This window comes from Triturus cristatus, chromosome 11 (genome assembly GCF_964204655.1).
Source record: "Triturus cristatus chromosome 11, aTriCri1.1, whole genome shotgun sequence".
Classification (NCBI taxonomy): Eukaryota; Metazoa; Chordata; class Amphibia; order Caudata; family Salamandridae; genus Triturus; species Triturus cristatus.
Genome location: NC_140594.1, coordinates 1,106,518,781 through 1,106,542,443, shown reverse-complemented (window position 1 = coordinate 1,106,542,443; position 23,663 = coordinate 1,106,518,781). Strand labels below are relative to the sequence as shown.

At 49.2% G+C, this 23,663-nt stretch overlaps 1 protein-coding gene across 6 annotated transcripts in view; it reads left to right on the top strand.

The window, feature by feature from the left end:
* Positions 1-23,663, top strand: part of LOC146786089 (eukaryotic translation initiation factor 4 gamma 1-like) — a 582,378-nt gene that overhangs the window by 546,939 nt on the left and 11,776 nt on the right. For all 6 annotated transcript variants that reach the window (XM_085635562.1, XM_085635561.1, XM_085635558.1 and 3 more), the window contains one exon: positions 12,480-12,561. In XM_085635562.1, coding sequence (XP_085491688.1) covers positions 12,480-12,561 — 82 coding nt within the window. The remainder of the gene's footprint in view (positions 1-12,479; positions 12,562-23,663) is intronic.

Below are 23,663 nucleotides of genomic sequence, written 5' to 3'. Positions count from 1 at the left end.
AAGCATTATTAAAAATTAATGCAATACCACCTCCAATTTTATCTACATGATCCTTTCTAATGATTCACACAGTCAAGAACTGAGCTCTAGGCCAATTGTTTTTGTATAAAAAAATATACTGTTTTATTTAAGAACCAAGCAAGCCAGGTACAGGTAAGCATAAAATACTTTGCAGTAATAATTTGCTGATTGCCGAACAGTTTGAAAATGCAATGTAAATTGTACTTTGTTTGATTTACAGGGAATGCAGTAGGTTGCAACACTTAGCAAATACAGTACATTGAAATGAATAGGCTTTTTCAGTAACTCACAGGTAAGTTACTTTTTACGTTACTTTTCTAACTCAGTGCTGGATACCTGGATTCAGCACTGGGTCATTTTCTGCAAACAGGTAAGTAAATAAATTTTGGTTATTTGTGCGATTTTTAAAGAATATGTTCAAGGCATATGAGCTGCAGATTACACATAGATCGCCATCTAGTGTTGGGCCCGGATGTTTGCACTTGTTTTTGTCTTGGAAAGTCTTTGGAAGTCACGAGGTATGGGACTCCTCCTTTGGATCATAGTACGCATGGGCATCGTGTCCATCCTCAGATTGTTTTTTTCTGCCATCGGGCTCGGATGTGTTCTCGCGTTCCAGTTCGGAACCGTTAACGGTTTTCTCTTTCGACGCGCAATCCTTCCCATCTCGACGGTATTGTTTTCGATCGCGTTTCCAGCCACACGCGAACCTTCAACTTCGAAGTCTTCGATTCCGGTCGTCGACAAAGGCCTTCAGGCCTACCCGGGCCTCATCTCCGGCTCATGGAAAGGACGCCATTTAAAAAGTGTCCTCAATGTGGGTCAAAGTTTCCCCACACCGACCTACATGAGGTGTGCAACCTCTGCCTCTCACCGGAGCACGAGGCCAGAGACTGTCCAGCTTGTGCCTCCTTCCACTCCAAAAAGACCATCCGGGACCGACGAGCTTGAAGAACAATGGCACGCTCGTCATCTTTGATCCACGACGACATCTTTCAAGAGGGCGTCGATGTTCCGGAGCAGGGTCGAGTCAAGGAAGCCATCATCCACACCTCCGAATCAGATGATTCCGACGTCGAAGACATCACTCAAGCTCAAAGGGCCGCGAGAACAGACGTCGACCCCGACCCCCCCCCCCCTTCCCCCTCGGCACCGTCAAAAAAGGCTTCGGTACCACCTCCACCTTCAGGCCCAGGTGCACGCCGAGACACTGTTTCCCATTCCCCGCCTTCGGGCCCGGTAAAGAAGCCTACTATGTCTCTAAGCGACTCGGGCTCGAGTCAGCCTACCCTCGGTACCGAAAAGCAACATCCGGCACCGAAGAAAAAGGTGTCATCGACCTTATCCACGCCGACCGCTGATGCCACATCGAAGCACTCGGCGTCGAAGGCTAGCACCAGTTCCGACAACACCCTCGGAGCCGACTAAAAAACGCCCGCCGAAAGGCCCCGATACTTCCAAGCCAAAGACCTCGGAACCGAAAAAATAGCAACCGGTTCCAACTGATAAAGACACTTCAAAACTACACGGTTCCAAGCCTAGAACCGCTACCGAGTCGACGCCCAAAAAACGTATGGCACCAAAGCCCTCGGCTCTGAAGGATCTGTCTCCCACAAATGAACTGTTTTGTCCAGATCCTACCCAAAAGACTTTAATGAAGGTTCCTAAGACTGGTCATTTAATGCTCAGCATCAAGAAAAGACCACTAGAAATGCCTGCGCCCGCGCCGCCACCAAAGAAAAGAGACTTTGCTACCTCTCCATTAAGGATTCCTTCTCCTCTTCCTCCTCCTCCTCCTCCCCCACCACACCACTCTCCCACACCATCACCTATCCCAATAGATGATGATGATGACAACACCTCAGATGATGCAGGGGGAGGTCCGGACGATCAACCACTTGGGGACCCTACTCCTACTGGCTCTCCTGACCCCTGGGGTGATTACAGTGTCCCAGATGTCCCTTACACCCCACAAGATGATATTTATCCCTCCAGGCCTCCCCCCCCCCCAGAGGACAATATCGGATTCAACCAGCTCCTTCAAAGAGCTGCCCAATACCACGGGGCGGCCCTTATATAGACCCAGTAGAGGAGCATTTTCTTATGGACACCTTTGATACCACACAAAGATCCACCTCAACACTGCCCATGCTTAAAGGGGTCATTAAGCACGCACCAGAGATCTTTAAAGACCCCGTCAGAGCTCGTGTCATCAACCCAAGAATAGAGAAGAAATATAAAGCTGCCCCTACTGACCCAGTATACATTAACCCCTTCAGCGCGGCGCGGATTACGCGCTGTGCTGAAGGGTTCGTGCGCGGGTGGGGCCGTGACGGAGCGGTTCCTTCATCTGCACGGCATGACCGATGCGCATGACGGAACCGCTCCGTCACACGCATCGAAGGGGTTAAGGGCCCCGCACCACTAGACTCCCTAGTAGTCTCTAATGCCAGGGAGAGAGCAAATTCCCAAACGTCAGGTGACGCACCACCACCAGACAAGGAATCAAAACTCTTAGACGCCTCTGGCAAACGCACAGCGTCACAGGCAGCAAATATTTGGCGCATTGCTAACACCCAAGCGCTCCTAGCCTGGTATGACAGGGCACATTATGACGAGCTTGAGTCCATAATCCAGCACCTCCCTGACAAATACAAAAACAGGGCCAGTGAACTAATCTAAGAGGGAAAGACCATCACTAACACCTCCATCCGCTGTACCATAGATACAGCAGATACCGCCTCAAGGGCAATCAACACCAGTGTCCTTCTGAGCAGGCATGCCTGGTTACATATATCAGGTTTTACACCCGAGGTACAGAGTTCTATACTCAATCAGCCTTTTGATGAGCAACACCTATTTGGCCCCAATGTAGACGTATCCCTCGAGAAAATGAAGAAGGATACAGACCCCGCCAAATCTATGGGAGCCTTGCAATCGCAAGCTCCCAGACGATCCTTTCGTCGCTCATCCTTTAGAAGCACCCATCGAGGCTACTCCTCTGATAGCCCCTCCACCTCTTACAAAGCTCTTGCACAATCCACCTTTACTAGAGGTTACCAAAGGGGTGGTTACAGGGGGAATAACAGCAAAGGCAGAGGCAAAAACAACTCCCGCTGTGCCTCCACACCTACCCCATGACTTCCCTCCACTTCCCCCAACTATTCCACTCCAGTCGGGGGAAGACTCCACCAATTTCTCCCTGCCTGGATAAACATCACTTCAGACAGGTGGGTCCACGAAATCATCCAATCAGGCAACTGTCTCGAACTAACATCTACCCCCCCAGACATACCACCCAAACACCATCCAATGTCACAAGAACATTTGTTACTGTTAAAGCAGAAGGTAATCTCCCTCCTACAAAAAAGTGCAATAGAACCAGTTCCCCTGCACCAACAAAACAAGGGAGTCTACTCCTATATTTTCTCATACCAAAAAAGGACGGATCTCTAAGGCCTATTTTAGACCTCAGACCCCTAAACCTATACATACATTCAGATCACTTCCACATGGTCACACTTCAGCAGGTCCACCCTCTGCTTTCCCAGGGTGACTTCCTTGCTACTCTAGACCTCAAGGACGCCTATTTCCACATTCCCATTCACAGCGCTCACAGGAAATATCTCAGATTCGTAGTGGACGGTCAGCACTACCAATTCAAAGTACTCCCATTTGGAGTCACCACAGCACCAAGAGTGTTTACCAAGTGTCTAGCAGTAGTGGCAGCACACCTAATGAGACAACACATACATGTCTTCCCATATCTAGACGACTGGCTTATAAAAGCCAATTTGTACAATCAGTGTGTACAACACACTCACGCCATTATTCAACAACTTCACGACCTGGGGTTCACAATAAATCACGCCAAGTCCCAGCTGCAACCGTCCCACACGCAACAGTACCTCGGTGCCACAATAGACACCTCAAAAGCGCTTGCCTACCCCAGTCCCGCCGGTATAGCGAGCATCCAAGCTCTTCTCACCAGATTCCAACCGCAACACTCTCTTCTAGCTCGAATGTTCATGCAACTCATAGGGATGATGGCCTCTTGCATATTCATAGTGCCTCATGCAAGACTCCAGATGCGTCCTCTCCAAGAGTGCTTAGCACGCCAATGGAACCAGGCTCAAGGTCAGCTAACAGATCTGGTGTTGGTAGATGGTCGTACCCATCACTCTCTGCAGTTGTGGAACACCAAGAACCTTTCCAAAGGGCGACCTTTCCTCGAGCCAGTCCCTCAAAAAGTCATGACAGCGAACACATCGCTCTCCGGCTGGGGAGCTCACCTACTACATCACACCATGCAGGGCATGTGGACACCTCAACAAAAGTTACTCCACATCAACCACTTGGAGTTACTAGCCATATTCATAGCCTTAAAAGCATTTAAAAAACAAATATCAGGCAAGACTGTCTTAGTCCGCACCGACAACATGACAGCCATGTATTATATCCAAAAACAAGGCGGGACACACTCTCTGCAGCTCTCTCAGCTTGCATAGAACATATGGAGGTGGGCTATACCTCAGAACATTTTTCTCCTAGCCCAACATGTCCCAGGAGTCCAAAACACAAAAGCCGATCTCTTGAGCCGTCAAACAGAACTAATCCACGAGTGGGAACTTCATCCACAAGTTCTGCTACCGTTTTTTCAGATTTGGGGGCAACCACAGACAGACCTCTTCGCCACCCAAGAAAATGCCAAATGTCCCAACTTTGCCACCAGGTATCCTCACCCATTGTCCAAAGGCAATGCGATATGGATGAATTGGTAAGGCAGATTTGCGTACGCTTTTCCGCCTCTCCCACTCATTCCGCTAGTGGTGCGCAAACTACAGCAACACTCATTAATGCTCATCCTAGTTGCTCCAACTTGGGCCAGACAGCCATGGTACACCACACTGCTGGAACTCTCAGTAGTTCAGTACCAAAAACTACACCTCTCTCCACGCCTCTTAACCCAGAACCATGGAGAGATCCAACACCCAGACCCAGCTCAGCTCAACCTAGCGATCTGGCTCCTGAAACCCTAGAATTTGGTTACCTTAACCTTCCTCCTGACTGTATGAACGTCATCAAAGAAGCTAGACGGCCTACCACTAGAGCATGCTATGCAGCCAAGTGGAAGAGATTTGTAGTATACTGCCATAACAACAACACTAACCCCCTAGATTTGTCTATCCAAACTTCATAGGCTACTTACTACACCTCCAAAGATGCAACCTAGCCTATACCTCTATCAGATTGCATCTTGCTGCCATAGCAGCATATCTACAAAATAGACAGCATCTCTCACTTTTCAGAGTACCTGCCATAAAGGCCTTTATGGAGGGTCTCAAGAGAATAATTCTCCCCAGAGTACCACCTTCCCCTGTGTGGAATTTAAACATCGTTCTCACAAGACTAATGGGGCCTCCAAAAGTCATTTCTCCCTTCCACCTCAATCAATCTGTAGAGCAGCCTGTATTCTTCTCGCAGCCACAAACAGTCGCAGAAAGAGCTCTTCACACCTTAGATGTCAAAAGAGCACTACTACACTACATAGAGAGAACAAAACCCTTTCATAAGACCAAGCAACTATTCGTGTCTTTCTCACCACCACACAAAGGCAACCCCCTATCAAAATCTGGGATAGCTAGGTGGATTGTCAAATGCATACAGATTTGTTACCACAAAGCAAAACGTACATTATCTGTTCCTCCTAAAGCCCACTATACCCGAAAGATAGGGGCTTCAATTGTATTTTTAGGAAACATTCCTTTAGATGATATCTGAGTTGGAGGCGGGTGGGCGTGTGTAAATCTGCAGCTCTACATGCCAAGGACAGATGCATACTGGTAAGTAGCATATTCCGTTCGAGGCATATGAGCTGCAGATTACACACTGTGCATAGATTGTAAGGCAGTATCCACTCCTAGCGGCGACCACCAGTATCTGTTGTAGTAGTTTGAAATAGTGTTTTACACACGCCCACCCGCCTCCAACTACCTTTATCTCTTCCAGTATTATCTTACTTAGATACACCACACATAGGCATCTTTCCTGTTTCTTACTAAGCTCCATCATTTCCCTGCTGGCGAAAAACAATTTGAGGATGGAGCCGATGCCCAATGCGCACTATGATCCAAAGGAGGAGTCACATACCTCGTGACTTCCAAAGACTTTCCAAGACAAAAACAAGTGCAAACATCGGGGCCCAACACCAGATGGCGATCCATGCACAGTGTGTAGATCTGCAGCTCTACATGCCAAGAACAGAGGCATACTGGTAAGTAGCATATTCCTTTTAGATTTTAAAACTCCACACTTGGAAACTTTTGGGAAGAAAATTGTCAATGTTAACCTATGGAGGAAAAACAGGTTATCGGTTCACAGGTAAGTAAATGACTGTGGGAGTTAAGGTTCTGGGGTTTGGCTCAGGGGTCCTCCAGGGTCAGTGATGCACTGTTGTTGCACCCTCAGCGGCACTCGGGCGGCCGGGTGCAGAGTGTTAAGGCCCAATGTTATCCTATGGATGATAGAGGGTCTCCGGTTGGTGGCTGCTGGCAAGCAGGCCACTGGGTTGTGGAAGCAAAGCTCCTAGACTTTTGATCAGGGCAAAGGGGGAAACAAATTAGCACCAAGAGTGCACCCTCAGCGGCACTAGGGCGGCAGGGTGCTGTTTCGCCGTCGGGTGCCCTGTTGTTTCCAATGGAGAACCTCCGGTTATAAGAAACACTGCAGGCTCGGGGACGAGGATCTTCTGGGTGCGACCACCACTTCGAGGGGTAAGTTGGGATGTCTTGGGTTGATTAGGCACTGTTGTCTGGGCACACAAGGCCATGGGGCGTCGGTTGCAGAGGTGCCTTGGGACGTTAGAAAGTCTTACCCGCTCTTGGTCGCGGTAGAGAGGATCCTCTGGATTGAGGCTGCAGGCGTCGGCTAGAGGCTTGAGGTAGGTCAGGAGTCGCCGGATCTTGGGCCAGGATTGCTGAAGTGACCTCCTTGTTGTGTTTTTCCTCTCGAGCTAGGGCCGGATTCAGCGGGTGCAGAGTGGGCTGGATTTGCGGTATCCGGCCAGAGCCAGAAGCTGCAGTTTGAACAAATCCGGTGTTCACGGGTGAAGCAGTCTTTGGAAGTGAAGGCAGGCAGGTCCTCTGAGGTTTTCAAGGTTGCCAGCTGCAGGACACACCGGGATTTTGCAGGAGCAGGTTCGAGGGGAGACAGGCCTGTAGGGCTGGGGCCAAGTCAGTGGGCATCATCCTCTTGTTAGCTCTGCACGGCTCTTCGGTCCTTCTTCTTATCTTCTTCTTGTTTCTTGTCTGGATCTGAGGAAGCAAGGCTCAGGGTGCCCCCTAAATACTAAATTTAGGGGGCGTTACAGGTAGGTAAAGGGCAGGGACCAATGGGTCTCTACCCTGGTGTGGGTACACCCCCTGTTCTGCCACCCTCCAGTGAGAGGGGGGCAGGAGCCTGTCCCTGGTTGGTTGGGTCCTCCCAAGCCTCAAGATGGCTGGGACTCGGAGTTGTGCTTTACCTCGCCTCCCGCCCCTTAGGGGTGGAGTTGGCAGATGTGGGCACACCTCCCTCCCTCACTTGTTTTTCCCGCCGGCTCTCCCACCCAAAGTGGGATATAGAACCAGTGGGGACCAGTTGCTGAAAGCAGCAAATGGTCTGGGGAGGCTCACAAAGGCGGCATGCCTTTGAAGCTTCCCCTGCCCATCGTGGGGTAGGAGGCTTGGCACCTCGTCCCAGGATGTGCATTGTTTCAGGCCTCCGAGAGCAGCAGGCTCTCGACCCAGGCGTCCAGAAACATGTCTGTTGGTGGCAGCCTAAGCAGCCACTCAGTCGGGTCACTAGAAGTTGGTCGAGTTTCAGGGGGCATCTCTAAGATGCACTCTGTCGTGCATTTTACATTAAATCCCACACTGGCATCAGTGTGGGTTTAATGTGCTGAGTAATATGATACTAAACTTCCCAGTTTTTAGTGTAGCCATCTTGGTGCTGTGGAGTTTGTATTGACAAACTCCCAGCACCATATACCCTTAATGGCAGCACTGCACTTACAATGCCCAAGAATGGACGTGGGCACTGTAGGGGTACAGGGCTCCTGCACCTGTACCCTCACCACTGGCATAGTGCACCCAGCTAGAGGGGGACTAACCTATGCCAGGGCAGTGGGTTGTAGGCAGGTCACACAGGGATGTGTGCCCTGCCGACTCTTAACTGTAAAGGCAGTGTGTGGGTGTAGTGGTACAGCACCTCTAAGGAGGGCACAATAAGTGCTGCAGCCCGTTGAGGCCTTCTCTGGTCACAGTGCCCTGGGTACCTGTGGTACCATTTACCAAGGTCTGACCTGTGGCCAGAGATGCCAATTGGGTTAGTTTTAGGGAAAGAACACAGGTCCTGGGAACCTGATTGGCACGGACCCAGGGCACACCAAGTAAAAGTGAATCAGTAGTCTGGCAAAAAGTGGGGGGGTTACTGCAATAGAAACCCACCTTCCTGCAAGTCAATTTTCGATACAACCAACTCCACACTTAAAACAATTATCAAGGAATAACAGGCAATGTATTCCTATGGAGAAAAATTGAGGTAACGGTTTGCAGGTAAGTACTTATTTGTGGGAGTTGGTATTCTGGGGTTAGAACCAGGGTTTCCCCAGGGTCAAGGATGCACTCTCCGAACACCCTCAGCTGCACTAGGGCGGCCAGGTGCAGAGTCCTGAGGCCCAATGTTATCCAATGGGGGATAGGGCACCTCGGGTTGGTGGCTACTCACGATCAGGCCACAAGGTTGTGGGAACAAAGCTCCTGGTGTTAGGCTCGAGGCAAAGGGGGATCCGAGTTAGCACCCAAAGTGCACCCACAGCGGCGCGGGGGCTGATTGTGGGGTGCTGGTTTGGCATCTGGTGCCTTGTTTTCAATGGGGATTCTCCTGTTGCAACAAAGACTGCAGGCTCAGGGACGAAGATCTTCTGGAGGTGACCACCAGGTGGAGAGCTAAGTTGGGATGCCTGGGGATGTCAGTCAGTCAGTCAGTCAAAATATCTTTATTCGACTCAATTAAAGTCATACAAAGAGATTAAAAACATTTCATACAAAGAGTTAGGAACATTTCATGCGTGTTAAAATATGACAATAAAATAATTTACATTAAAACAAATCTAGGCATACAAAAGTTAAAAAGGAATAACGATGGATCTAATGGGTGTGTTTTTTCATCCTAACTGCAGCTACCAAGAAATTGGCTATACAAAAGGTAATATGTATGTTGGGCAATGATTACAAGAAGAGCAGAGCCGGTCTCACTTGTGTGAAGCCCGCCTCCTTCAAAGCTGAGATATTTTTTCCTTGGCTCTAAATAAAACCCACAAAACATAACAAAATGCATGGTGTCTTGGGGTGAGAAATGATCGCAACTGCAGGGTGAGGCTATTTCCGGTTTTTCCCATGTTTGAAAAGTGCCTAAATAAAAATGTAACAAATTAAACCTGAACTTGGTTAAAAGAAACCTATGGAATGGAATTGTAACGAAACCAAGATACGGTGCTAAAGAAAATGAATTAACAAGTAGGTAATGGCCCCTTACTGATGGTTTCACTAATTCCCTTTCTTGACGAAGTGCTCTTGCCCTCCCCATAAAATGATTTTTGACAAGATCGATGTCTTGGACCTTGATATCTTGGGGGGAAGTAAAGAGCTCTGGTCGTCCCAAATCTGAGAATACCTTCAACAGATAGGCCAGCCAGGGGATCTTTTTACAATGGTCTAGGGACAAGACGTCGGACATGATCTTATGGTTCAGTGGGAGGTCTTCATTAAGCCACGTCTTTAACCAAAAGATCAGGGGAGCCATATTCAACCCATCAGTAAGGAACTCTAGGCCCACCTCCAAGTGTATTGAGTAAGTTGGTGTTGACTGCGGCACAGAGAGGAGTGTCCGTATGAATCTGTTCTCCGCTCTCTGGATTGGTTCCACGTTTACATAGCCCCAAATTGGTGAACCATATAACGCAACGGGATGCCTGGGGATGCTGGGACGCCGTCGGTTGGGCCACCCAAGACCATGGGATGTCTGGTGCAGGGGTGTCTTTAGGCGTCAGGTTTTCTTACCAGCTCCTGTTTCGGTCGTGTGGGTCCTCCAGAAAGACTGCAGGCATCGTTTGGAGTGTCAAAGCAGGTCAGAGATCACCAGATCTCTGGCCAGGATCACCGGGGAGACTTCCTCGTGGTTTTGGGCCACCTGAACTCGGGTAGTAGGCATCAGGTGCAGGGTGGTGCAGACTCAGGGTTTTGGCTGGGGCCAGAGTCTGTTGGTGATCAAATCCGGTGCTTACAGGAGACAAAGTATTTTTTTTGGAAGGCAGGGCAGGTCCTTCGGGTTCTTGAGGCTGCTGACTGCAGGATCACCGGGATTTCTCTGTTGCAGGTTTGAGGTGGGGACAGGCCAGTAGGTCTGGGTCCAAGTCAGTGGGCGTTCTCCTCCTTATTCGCTTCAGCACGGCTGTTCGTCCTCCTTCTTTTATACTTCTGGTTTCTTGTCTGAGGGAGCAAGGTTCAGGGGTGCCCCTAAATACTAGATTTAGGGGTGTTACAGGTAGGTAAAAAGGTTGGGACCAATAGGTCGCTTCCCTGGGGAGGTACACCCCCTATTATGCCACCCTCCAGTGGGAGGAGGCATACGTCTTTCCCTGGCTGGCTGGGTCCCCCCATCTGCAAGATGGCGGAGACTGAGAGTTGTGCTTCACCTCGCCCCCCCACCTAAGGAGTGGGGTTGGCAAAGGTGGGCACACCTCCCTTCCCCACTTGGGTTTCCTGCCGATTCTCCCACCCACAGTGGGGGTCAGAACTGGTGGGGGCCAGTTGCTGGAAGCATCAAAGGCTTGGGGTAGCTCACAAAGGCCTTTGAAGCGTCCCCTTTGTGGACCCTGCTCATCCTGGGGGAAGCAGCTTGGCACCTCATCCCAGGATGTGCAATGTTTCAGATCCTCGAGAGCAGCCACTCATCCAGGACACTAGTGTTAGGTCGTTTTTCAGGGGGCATCTCTAAGATTTCCTCTGTGTGAATTTTTCATTAAATCCCACACTGGCAACAGTTGGGGTTTAATGATCCCAGCACCATATACTCTCAATGGCATTACTGCATTTACAATGTCCAAGAACTGGCTTAGACACTGTAAGGGTACAGGGATCATGCTCCTGTACCCTCACCTCTGGTATACTGCACCCAGCTAGAATAGGGGCTGACCTATGCCAGGGCAGTGGGTTGTAGGCATGGCACACAAGGATATATGCCATGTTGACTCTTCACTTTGTTCTGCACCAAAACCCTCTGCCTGCAAAGGCAGTGTGTAAAGGTACAGGGCCTCTAAGGGTAGCACAATAATTGCTGCAGCCCTTAGAGACCTTCCCTGGCCACAGTGCCTTAGGTACCTAGGGTGCCATTTATAAGGGACTGACCTGTGGCCAAAGCGTGCCATCAATGCAGTTTAGGGAAAGAACATAAGCCCTGGGTACCCAGGGCACACTTAAAGTACATCAACAGTTGGCAAAAAGTGGGGGCAACCATGCAAAAAGAGGGCACTTTTTTACAATCGTGCTCCGCATTAAGATCTTATGCACATTGGCCAAAAGCAGCCTCCTGAAGGACTGTGACCTCATTTTCCAGGGTCTAAGCTGCTACCACTGCTTTGGCACACGGAGTCCTTGTCCTGGACACCTGCCATGCAGCCACATTGGCTTCACTTTACACGTACACAAAGCACCATGGTCTGGACAGCCAGGTTCATCCGTTCAAACTCCTCTCCAAGTAGGTACTACTTTATCAATTCAAAAGGTGAGAAATCCGTTGGTTTGAAGTCTATCAAAAGAACAAGTCACTTATCTTGAGTAACGCTCTTTCTGGTAGAGGCTCAAACCACAGATTACTCACCTTTTGAGTAATAAGACCATTATATTGATGCTAACTGGCTACTAATTTGACACTGTCTAAAATTCTTAGGACTGTTATGATGTCAGACTCCTTTTGTAAGGTTACCATGCTACTCCCACCTCAACATCAGGGAATGATTCAAGCCTGTGAATCTTGGAAACAGACTAACAGTTGAGAACTTAAGTTACAGGTAAGTACTTTTTCCCTACTCCTACACTTGAACTATGTTAGTTTAATGTGTTTTGTATCTTTCAGCAGGTTGTACATTGGAGATCTGCTTCATGGCTACCAGACAGATCTTTTGTTATGGTGGCTACTTAAGACTTAACACCGTACCTTGCATTACTACAATTTCCACCACTGCATCTCGTGGCCTCATCGAAACCTGTCCAGTCTGTGCCTATTGTATCCATCTATACTATGCACTACCATTTCAGTAGTCTCTGTACTAGGCTCATTTAGCTCTTTACCTTTCCAGAGGTTTTCTCTCTTCCACACTTCTTCTTGATGGCTAATATTACAATCTGTCTTCTTTGCAGGGCAACTTGAGTGAGCAGCAGCTTTCATCCAATATGTTTGTACGTGCCCTGATGACATCAGTATGCAACTCTGCGATAGTTTGTAAGTAACTATGCTGAAGACTGTGACCAGCAATTTCTTAGGGGAGTGGGGAGTGAACAGCATTGTGAAGTTCACCTTTGACAGTTTGTTAAAAAACAAACTTCATTTGAAACATAGTAGTTGTCCAATTATTAGTGGTCAGTATGTAAGCAGGTTGACTAATCCTGCATGCGGTGTCACTTAGTGTTTCAACTCCTACCAAACAAAGAAATAATTGGCCAGAAAATAATAGCTAAACACACAATTTGATATTTTACTTGGGTACTGGAGCATTTGGTGATTATTTGGTAGTATCCTGTATATAGGAAATGGTGAAACTTGCCACACTTCCTGATTTGTAAATTTATGGGCAGATTACAGTCTCTATACCTGTAGGAAACTGGGTTTTGCAGCATGAATCCTTTTCTGGTCTCACATGATGTGCATTATTCTGCCATCTAGTGGTTTCGTAAGGAATATTCCTTTTTTTTTGTTGCTTTGGGCGTCGTCAACCACCATTTGGTGCTAGGTTCATCCATTGTGTGACGTCAGACTGCGCCCCGGAAGTTCTTGTGCGTGGTAGTCTTCTTCAGATTCTTTTTTCTGCCATTTGGTCTTGAAGCAAAGAGAGACACTCCGAAGATTTGGATGAAATCCCCGAAAGAATCCGACGTCCAAATCCTCGAAGGGGATACCGAGAAGAGGCGTACCGCGGAGAAAGCAACAAAAGACTGACAAGGTAAGAAACCCTAAACTTTCGGAAACTAAGGGCCACGAAAAGGAGGTGCAAAAGGCAGCTCAGGCGTTGAAGAAAACGACGACTGAGGGTCAGCCGCAACCAAGAGAACCCCACGGATACCAACGAGGGAAGTTAGTCTAAATCAACTAAGGCAAGTGCCGAACGAGAGGCCACAAAGGGAAACACCACACCCTTGGAGCCAGAGACCACCACGCCCAAGAAGCGGATCTCCCCAGCCTCAGATGCCGAAAGGGCCCTTGAGGCGGAGTAAAAGACGCCACAAAGCAGAAATGGCGGCATTCCTTCAACGAAAGGAGTTTGACAAAGCACTCTCGGAATTCCTAATTCCTGCGTAACCCGCCGTAAATGCCGAAAATACCAAAGAGGAAGAAGATGTCTGTAGCAATCCCTTAAATATTTTGTCACCAGATGACCTAGGCTTCTACAACGACTTCATCAAGAGAGCAGCCGATACCTTCGGAGTCCCCTTGGAGGAGTAGAAAGGAGACTCCTGCCTCCCCCTAGAGACTTTGGCACCATCCACCAAGAGGACACAATACCTCACAATGCTACCAGATATCCTGGACCAGGGCAAGAAGGCTTTCAAGGAGCCTGCCTCAGCAAAAAGGGGACCCCCAAGGGTGGAGAAAAAATACAAGCCTTCCACTAAATACCCTAAATTCATTCAGGGAAACACCGTGCCAGACTCCATCATTGTCACCACGGCAAGAAGGGGCAACGCCCACTCCTCCACTGGTCTACTTCCAGAGAGAAAGCAAAAGAATGGACATTGTAGGGAGAAAGAAGCAGCAACACAATGGCGCATTGCAAACTCCAGTGCTCTCCTCAACAGGTATGGCCACCAACAATAGGATGACATCAAAGAACTGATGAACAAGCTCCCAGAAGAGGATAAAAAGGCAAAAATCCATCATACCTGGGGGAAAAAACATAGCTAACACCTGCCTGAATCAGCCCTAGATGCAGCCAATACAGCCAGCAGACAAATGTGCCCAGGCAAAACGTTGAAAAGGCACGCCTGGCTCCGAATATCAGGCTTCAAACAAGAGGTCCAAACCTCAATCAACAGGCCCGGATTGGAAGTGAGGTTGATGAATCACTTCAACAAATAAAGGACAATTAAACAATCAGGGCTATAGGAGCACTACAACAGAGGGGCACCTTCAAAAGAGGAGGTTTTAACATCAGAAGACTCACAGGAACGGGGTTCTTCTTAACAGGCCAACAACAAACTCAAGGCGGCGGACAGCAATCAAACCAGCAATCTGGATACGAAGCCTAGCAACCACAACCAAGGCAGTCCTTTCAGGGCAGGTGAAGAGGCAGGGGACAACCCTTGAGAGGGGGAGGAGCAAACTCCAAGTGACTTGCCCACAACAAAAGACCCCCATGCAACACCAATGGGAGGCATAATAGCACACTACCTACTGCAATGGAAAGACATCACCACAGACAGTTGGATTTTAAACGTGGTACGTCACGGCTATTGTATAGAACTAACAAACCCCCATCAAAAAAGATGAGGTTCCTGTGAGAAAGTGCCCTCTTTCTGCATGGTTGCTCCCACTTTTTGCTGAATTGCTGATGTGCTTTGACTGAGTGTGCCCTGGGCTCCTGCTAATCAGATACCCAGGGCCAATGTTCTTTCCCTTAAACTGCATTGAAGCCTGAACCCAAATGGCATCTCTGGCCACAGGTCAGCCCCGTTAAATGGTACCACAGGTACCCAGGGCACTGTGACCAGAGAAGGCCTCTAAGGGCTGCAGCACTTATTGTGCTACCCTTAGATGTCCTGTACCTTCACACTCACACACTGCCTTTGCAGGCTGCGTGTTTTGGTGCAGAACAAAGTGAAAAGTCAACATGGCACACATCCCTGTGGGCCATGCCTACAACCCACTGCCCTGGCATAGATCAGTCACCCCTCTAGCTGGGTGCACTATACCAGTGTTGAGGGTACATGTGCATGAGCCCTGTACCCCTACAGTGTCTAAGTCCATTCTTAGAAATTGTAAGTACAGTGCTGCCATTAAGAGTAGATGGTACTGGTAGTTTGTCATTACGAACTCCACAGCACCATAGTGGCTACACTGAAAACTGAGAAGTTTTGTATCAAACTTCTCAGCAAATTAAACCCACACTGATGCCAGTGTGGGATTTAATTAAAAATGCACACAGAGAGCACCTTAGAGATGCCCCCTGAAAACGAACCTACCACTAGTGTCCAGGCTGAGAGGCTGCTTTTAGCTGCCATCACACATGTTTCTGCATACCTGGGTTGAGAGCCTGCTGCTCTCGGGGGCCTGAAACAATGCACATCCTGGGACGAGGTGCCAAGCCTCCTCCCCCAGGATGGGCAGGGTCCAAGAAAGGAAAGCTTTAAAGGTTTGCCTCCTTTGTGAGCTTCCCCAGGCCACTTGCTGCATTCAGCAACTGGTCCCAACGGGTTCTGCCCCTCACTTTGGGCGTGAGAACCAGCGGGAAAAACAAGTGAGGAAGAGAGGTGTGCCCACCTCTGCCAACTCCACCCCTCAGGTGGGGGAGGCAAGGTGAAGCACAACTCTCAGTCCCCGCCATCTTGCAGATGGGGAGACTCAGCCAACCATGGAAAGGCTTATGCCCCCCTCCCACCGGAGGGTGGCATAATAGGGGGTGTACCCACCCCAGGGAAGGGACCCATTGGTCCCAACCTTTTACCTACCTGAATTACCCCTAAATCTAGTATTAAGGGGCACACCTGAACCTTGCTTCCTCAGACCAGAAGAAACTACAAGAAAAGGAGGACCGAAGAGCCATGCCGAAGCTAACAAGAGGAAGACGCCCACTGACTTGGTCCCAGCCCTACCAGTCTGTCTCCACCTCGAACCTGCTCCTGCCAAATCCCGGACTTTCCTGCAGGCAGCAACCGCGAAAACCCCGAAGGACCTGCCTGTCTTCAACCACAAAGACAGTGTCTCCCGTGAACACCGGATTTCTTCATCTCCAACCTCTGTCTCCGGCCGGACACCGCAAATCCGCACCACTCTGCACCCGCTGTCCTCGGCCCGAGTTCGAGTGGGCAAACACCACGAGTGGGTCCCCTTGATGATCCTGACCTGAGATCCGGCGACCCCTGAGCTGCCTCAAACCTCCAGCCGACGCCTACAGCCTACATCCGGAAGGTTCCCCCCCAACCCCGACCAGGAGCTGGTAAGAAAATCCGACCCTACAAGGCACCCCTGCACCCGAAGCCCCACGGCCTCGGATGGCCAAACTGAGGGTGCCTAACCAACCCCCAACATTCCAACTTACCTCTCGATGTGGTAGTCGCACCCAGAAGACCTTCGTCCCCAAGCCTGCAGTGCCTTTGCAAACCGGAGGTTCCCCATTGCAAACAGGGCGCGCAACGTCAAAACAGCACCCTGTCCCTGGCCGCCCTAGTGCCGCTGAGGGTGCACCTTTGGTGTTACTTGTTTACCCATTTGCCTTGAGCTAAAGTCTAGGAGCTTTGCTCCCACAACCAAGTGGCCTGCTCGTCCGCAGCCATCAACCGGAGGCCCCGTATCCCCCATTGGATAACATTGGGCATCAGGACTCTGCACCCGGCTGCCCTAGTGCCGCTGAGGGTGTAACGAGAGTGCATCCCTGACCCTGGCGTACCCCTGAGTCTACCCCCAGAACCTCCAATCCCACTACTGAATACTTACCCTAAAACCGATAAGACTATGTGCGAGGCATATGAGCTGTTGTTCATATGCTGTGCATAGATTGCCATCTAGTGTTGTGTCCGGGTGTTTGCACTTTGTTTTTCTTCGAAGAAGTCTTTCTAGTCAGGAGGTAGGTGACTTCTCCTTTCGGTGATAGTGCGCATGGGCATCGACTCCATTGTTAGATTTTTTTTTCCCGGCATCTGGTTCATATGTGAATTGTTGCACTCCAGTTCGGAACTGTTCTTCGGGCCCCCTTCGACGCTTAATCCACTACCCTAGACCGTATTGTTTATCGATCGCGTTTCTCTTTCTCTGCATGTCGTCTACACTCTAAAAGACTTTCATAAGAAGATTCCTGGAAGACCGTTGGGCCTATCCGCGCCAGGGTAGATAGCAGTCGATGGAACGGGTGCCCTTCAAGTTCTGTCCTGGGTGTCGCGCTAAGTTTCCGCGCACCGACTTGCATGAAGTGTGAAACCTTTGCCTATCCCTGGAACATGACGAGAAAGACTGCGACGCATGTCAGTCGTTTCGATCAAAAAAGACGCTCCGTGACTGTCGGGCTCGACGTAACGAAATGCACCAACAAAGCGGCTCCGCACCGGATCTTGTCAGAGACGACTCCGAACATGAAGCCTCCCATGCGCAGGAAGCTGAATGCGAAGAGGAGCACATCTCCGTGTCTGAAGCCGACTCCGATGCCAAAGACCTCACACCGGGCCAACAGATCGTGAGTACAGAGACTTCCTTCCCCCACCATCAACTCCATAAAAAGGCTCAGGTCCCTCCTCTGCCTTCAGGCCAAGGTCGGCACCGAGAAAAAGTTTTGAGCACCCCTCCTTTGGACTTGACGCCAAAACATGCAAAAGAAAGCAGTTCAGCAAAAGAGCCTCGGACTGATGTTTCACCTTCGGATCCAAAACAAAAGGAAATTGTGATTAATCCACAAATTGGACATATTCTTACCAAACTACCTGAGAAAAGGAAAATGGGCTTACAAGAAGATTACCAAATTCCTCTTAAAAGGAAAAATGTGGGTACTAACCCTTCTCCACCTTATATTCCACCTTCACCCATTGATCCAAATTTGCTCATCACACCCACATATTCACCACCATCACCTGACCCACAGGATACAGGGGATGGGGATGCAGATCACTATGTACCACAAGATACTGACCCATGGGATCATTTTGACACTGACCCTCAACCAGATAACGACCCAGACTTATATCCATCCAGACCTTCTCCTCCAGATGATATTGGATATATTGATCTCCTTAACAGAGCTGCACAGTATCATGGGGTAGAGCTACAGAAAGAGGCTTTAGAGGAAAAAATGTTGTTTGAAACCCGAAGTTCCTCTCAGAGGGCTACCCAAACATTAACAATGCGAAAAGGTATTCTCAAACATGCTGGAGACATCTTTAAAGACCCTGTAAAAGCAAGAATCATCATCCTCTGGGTAGAGAAAAAATAAAAATCTGCGCCTACTGACCCTGTATATATCAAAGTCCAGTTGCCCTTGGGCTCTCTTGTAGTTTCTAACGCTCGTAAGAGAGCTAAATCACAAACCACAGGTGAAGTCCCTCCTCTTGATAAAGAGTCCAAATTAATTGATGCTTCGGGCAAAAGGGTAGCGTCACAAGCAGCTAATCATTGGCGCATTGCCAATGCTCAAGCACTATTAGCGAGATTTGACAGAGCTCATTATGATGAGCTCAAGAAGTTCATGGAATTTCTTGCTGATGAGCATTAGTCTAGAGTTAGTGACCTTATTAAAGAGGATAAACTAATAACTAATACCTCTATCAGATGTGTGCTAGATGCTGCAGACAGCAGCCCGGGCAGTAAACACTAGCGTACTGCTTTGTAGGCATGCTTGGTCAAGGATTTCAGGATTTAAACATGAGGTGCAAGCCTTTATTCTTAACCAACCATTTGACAAGGAACACCTCTTTGGTCCAGCGGTTGATACATCTCTGGAAGAAATTAAAAAGGATACTGAGGTTGCGAAGTCCATGGGGGCCTTACAATCACCTTCCAACAGAGGATCCTTTCGTTGCTCATTCTACAGGGACGGCTCCAAAAATATAGCTAAAGAAAATCCCTCTTCCTTTTACAAAGGCAACAATCAGTCGCCCTCTTCAAGAGGTTACTTTAGAGGTGGATATAGAGGAAACAACGGAAGGGGAAGAGGCAGAGGTAATTCAACACGCACTGCCCCTGCAAACAGTGACTTCCTTTCCATACCCCCCGATCATTCCACTCCTGTCGGGGGACGTCTTTCCCAGTTTCTACCCATTTGGAATATGATTACATAAGACAAATGGGTTCTACAAATTATCCGATCTGGTTACTGCCTGGAGCTTACAAACACTCCCACTAACATTCCTCCAAGGTCACACCTCATGTCACAAGAACATCTCACCTTCCAAAGAAAGAGGTGCTCTCATTTTTGCAGAAAGGTGCAATAGAACCAGTCCCTTTACAATACCAAGGGGCAGGTGTGTACTCCCTCTACTTTCTAATCGCCAAAAAGTACGGCTCTCTCAAGCCTAGATTAAACCTCAGAGAACAAAATCTGTACATTCAGTCGTACCACATCCATATGGTAACACTCCAACAAGTGCTTCCGCGACAGCTGTCTATGCTGCACACAAAAAACTGTGCAATTGCTCCACGAGCTGGGATTCACAGGAAATCTGTGCAAATCCCATCTCCAACCGTCCAACACTCAAGCATATCTAGGAGGAGCTACTATAGACACACAAAAAGCTCTAGCATACCCAACTCCAGCCAGGGTCCAGAAATTACAAGTCCTGCTGTCTCAGTTTCAGCCTCAACACTCTTTACCAGCTCTTGTACCAGCTCGTGTGTTTATACAATTACTGGAAATGATAGCTTCTTGCATTCTAATAGTCCCTTCTGCAAGACTTCAAATGCGTCCCCTACAGGAATGCTTAGCAAGACAGTGGAACCAGGCTCTGGGTCTGTTATCAGATCTAGTGTTGGTAGATGGCCGCACCCATCGCTTTCTGCAGTGGTGGAACCCACAAAACCTTTTAAAAGGGCGGCCCTTCAGCGACCCAGTTCCACAAATAGCACTAACAGCAGACGCATCACTGACAGGTTGGGGAGCACATCTACAATCCCACACAGTTCAGGGCATATGGAGCTTGCAGCAGCAACAACTTCATATAAATCACCTAAAGCTGCTAGCAATTTTTCTGGCGCTGAAAGCGTTTCAAGGTCATCTACTACGCAAGACTGTCTTGATTCATACAGACATGACAACGGTGTATTACATACAAAAACAGAGGGGGCCCACTCTCCAGCTGTAACAGCTAGCACAGACCATCTGGAAATGGGCCATACATCACACAATGTTTCTCCTAGCGGAACACCTTCCAGGAGTAAACAATCAGATGGCAGATCTGCTCAGCCGTCAGACACAACAAATCCATGAATGGGAACTACACCCTCAAGTTCTCCTCCCATTCTTTCAAACGTGAGGTTTCCCAAACATAGATCTGTTCGCCACACACCTAAACGCAAAATGCCCAAACTTCGCGTCCAGGTATCCACACCCATTGTCCAAGGGCAATGAAATATGGATGAATTGGTCAGGGATATTTGCTTACGCTTTTTCGCCTCTCCCACTCATTCCATCAGTGGTTCGGAAACTCAAACAAGCATCCCTGACACTAATCCTAGTTGCTCCCACGTGGGCATGTCAACCCTGGTTCACAACCTTGTTGGAACTGTCAGTAGTTCCTCATCAAAAACTACGTCTTACACCCAATCTCCTCACACAGAGCCATGGAGACATAAGACATCCAGACCCCAGTCAACTCAACCTGGTGATCTGGCACCTGATGTCCTAGAGTTTGGCTACCTTAATCTATCGCCAGACTGCATGAATATTATTATTATTTTTTTTTTTTTTTTTTTTGGAAAACCTTTATTTAACAGTATGTGCAGACAAATACGGGCCTACAACCCTCAGGCCGGCCTCGACAATAAAGGGCACATCAGCAAGCAATTATACAACTCAGCAGCATATCAATACAAGCACGAATAGACCAGGTCACGTTATACACAATTGTGCCGCCGAGCGCCAGGATGATGAGGTTTAATTTTTATAAAGTTTTGAATAAGTCCATAGCAACAGGTCTGGAAGGATCCGAATCAAAGCAATGCAGTTAGGACTATAGTGGGCAACGATCATCAGAAGAGTCAGCAAGCATTATCCGTAAGGTAATCAATCGCACTCGATGAAATCAGGGTAGAAAAGAAACATATCACATGACGATCCCCAAGCACTACCCACGAGTTCCCAATCCTCCCATCGACCCAAGAAAGAAGAAAGGGAAGAGCAAGCGAGAAAGGTAAAGAGTAGAAAGGGAGAAGAGAAAAAGAGAAGAGAAAGAAAGAAAAAGGAGGCCCATAGAAAAAAAAAAAAAACAACAAGGAAATATACCCCCCACCCTACACGCATGCAGAGGCTATGGCCTACCCCCCCTAGCAGTGTGTCTGTCGCCCCAAAAGAGTACCCGAAATGTAGGAGAAGAGAAAGAGAAGAAAAAGAAAAAGAATGACACGGTTAATCGGAGGAGGGCCAAGGATCTATTCAATGCAAGCAAAATCGTTATCCGCGGTCACCCAACCCCAGGCCCCGACCTAACACCCATGCTACATGTACCTCCAACAGTCACAAGTCCCAGTCCCAGCCATATACGTATCAATGTGCAACAAGAAAAACCCCCTTCCTCAGCCTTGGCCCCTTCGAATCTGCAGTCCAACAGAATCAAATTGCAGTACAGCCAACCTGGACGGGATGGGCCACCATGGAGTCCGTTGCAGAAGTCGAGGTGTAAGAGACAAGTCAAACTGGAGTGAAGCTCGATAGTAAAGGACCACAGAATGCGCCACCGCTATGCCATGGCTAGTACAACAGGGAGCAGGACGATGCATAAGTTCCAGAGTAGCGGCCGGCCGATGTACAGGAAGCAAGTCCAGGAGGACGCTCAGAAACGTGGCACCAAAGGACAAAAAAGATGGGCAAAACGGCGTCTGAGACACAAGCTCCGGCCGTACCAAGGGAGCAGTATTGTCAGACTCCTCCAGGGCAGAGCCGAAGAGTACCGCAGCGGGCACTGGGACACGTCCCCCCGTCACTGCCACATACCTCAACTCGGGTGATCCACCGACAGTCGACTGAAGATGTGGCTTAACATGCCGCACTGGAGAATCATCATGGCCAGCTGAAAAAGTCCAATCAAACCGGTCCTCCAAATCAGTGGCAGAGTCGTGGAAGGCCAACCGCAGGTCCTCCAGTGCTGCCAGGATGTCGCGAAGCCCCAGCGGTGGATCAAGGATGGAGGGTGCTGTTGCGTCCGCCATCTTAGGCAAGCAACCATCGAGCGCCCCGGGAAGCAAGCCCCCTTCACCAGCCATCGGTATCTGGAAAGTGATGAGCTCTCTGCGGGGCCCTGGTGGTGCCGGAAACGTGGAGGCAGCCGGTCGTGGAGAGGCCTCAAGGACAGGGGAATCTGTGGTGCAGGGAAACCCACCGGCAAGACCAGGGCTTCCGATGCGGAAGATGGCGTCCGCTGCTGTAGGCTGCAACAAAGAAGCGATCCCGGCCCTCTCCCAGCTGGGCCGGGATACAGTATACGAGAGCCGGATACAATGTTGCGAGCGGGGCGCGCTGGGCAGCCGAGCATGGAAAAGGCTGCTGTGAGAATCCCAGCGCCGCGCTCCAGGTCCGGTGCACCGGCTCCTCCCTCTCCACAGCGGCCGCTGCTATCGTTGTCGCCGCCGGCCGTCCCCACTAAACAATGGCCCGGCTGCGACCGCTTGGAAGGCCGGAATGGAAACCGGGGCTCAACTCCGCCGGGGCAGCTCCGTTCTCGGCCGGAGTCACAGTAACGTGGTCAGGAACGTGGCGCAGGTAAGCGTAGGGCTCGGAGGCACAGGATTCTTGCCAGGATATCGACGAAGGGCGCAAGGGTCGGCGGAGCCGAAGAGCTAGGCGGCCATCTCGGCTGCAGGCTAGGCTCCTCCTCCATGCATGAATATTATTAAAGAGACTAGGCGTCCTACCACAAGAGCCTGCTATGCAGCTAAGTGGAAACGGTTTGTAATATACTGTACTAACAACCACATCTACCCGCTTGATGTTTCTGTTCAAAACATATGTTATTTATTACATCTACAGAGTTCCATTTTAGCCAACACATCCATACGCTTACATTTGGCTGCTATAGCTGCATACCTCCAGAACAGACAACATCTATCTCTTTAAAGTGCCTGTCATCAAAGCTTTTATGGAGGGACTTAAAAGAGTCATTCCCCCCCAAGACATTCACTTGCTCCAGTGTGGAATCTCAACATTGTTCTCACCAGGCTAATGGGTCCACCCTTTGAACCATTGCACAAATGTGAACTGCAATATCTCACGTGGAAAGTAGCTTTCCTCATAGCTATTACATCACTGAGGCGAGTTGGTGAGCTTCAGGCACTAACTATAGAAGCACCCTTTTTACAGATGCACCAAACTTAAAGTAGTTCTTCGGACCAATCCTAAATTTCTTCCTAAAGTCATTTCTGCCTTTCATATCAATCAATCTGTTGAGTTACCTGTGTTCTTCCCTCAACCAGATTCTGTG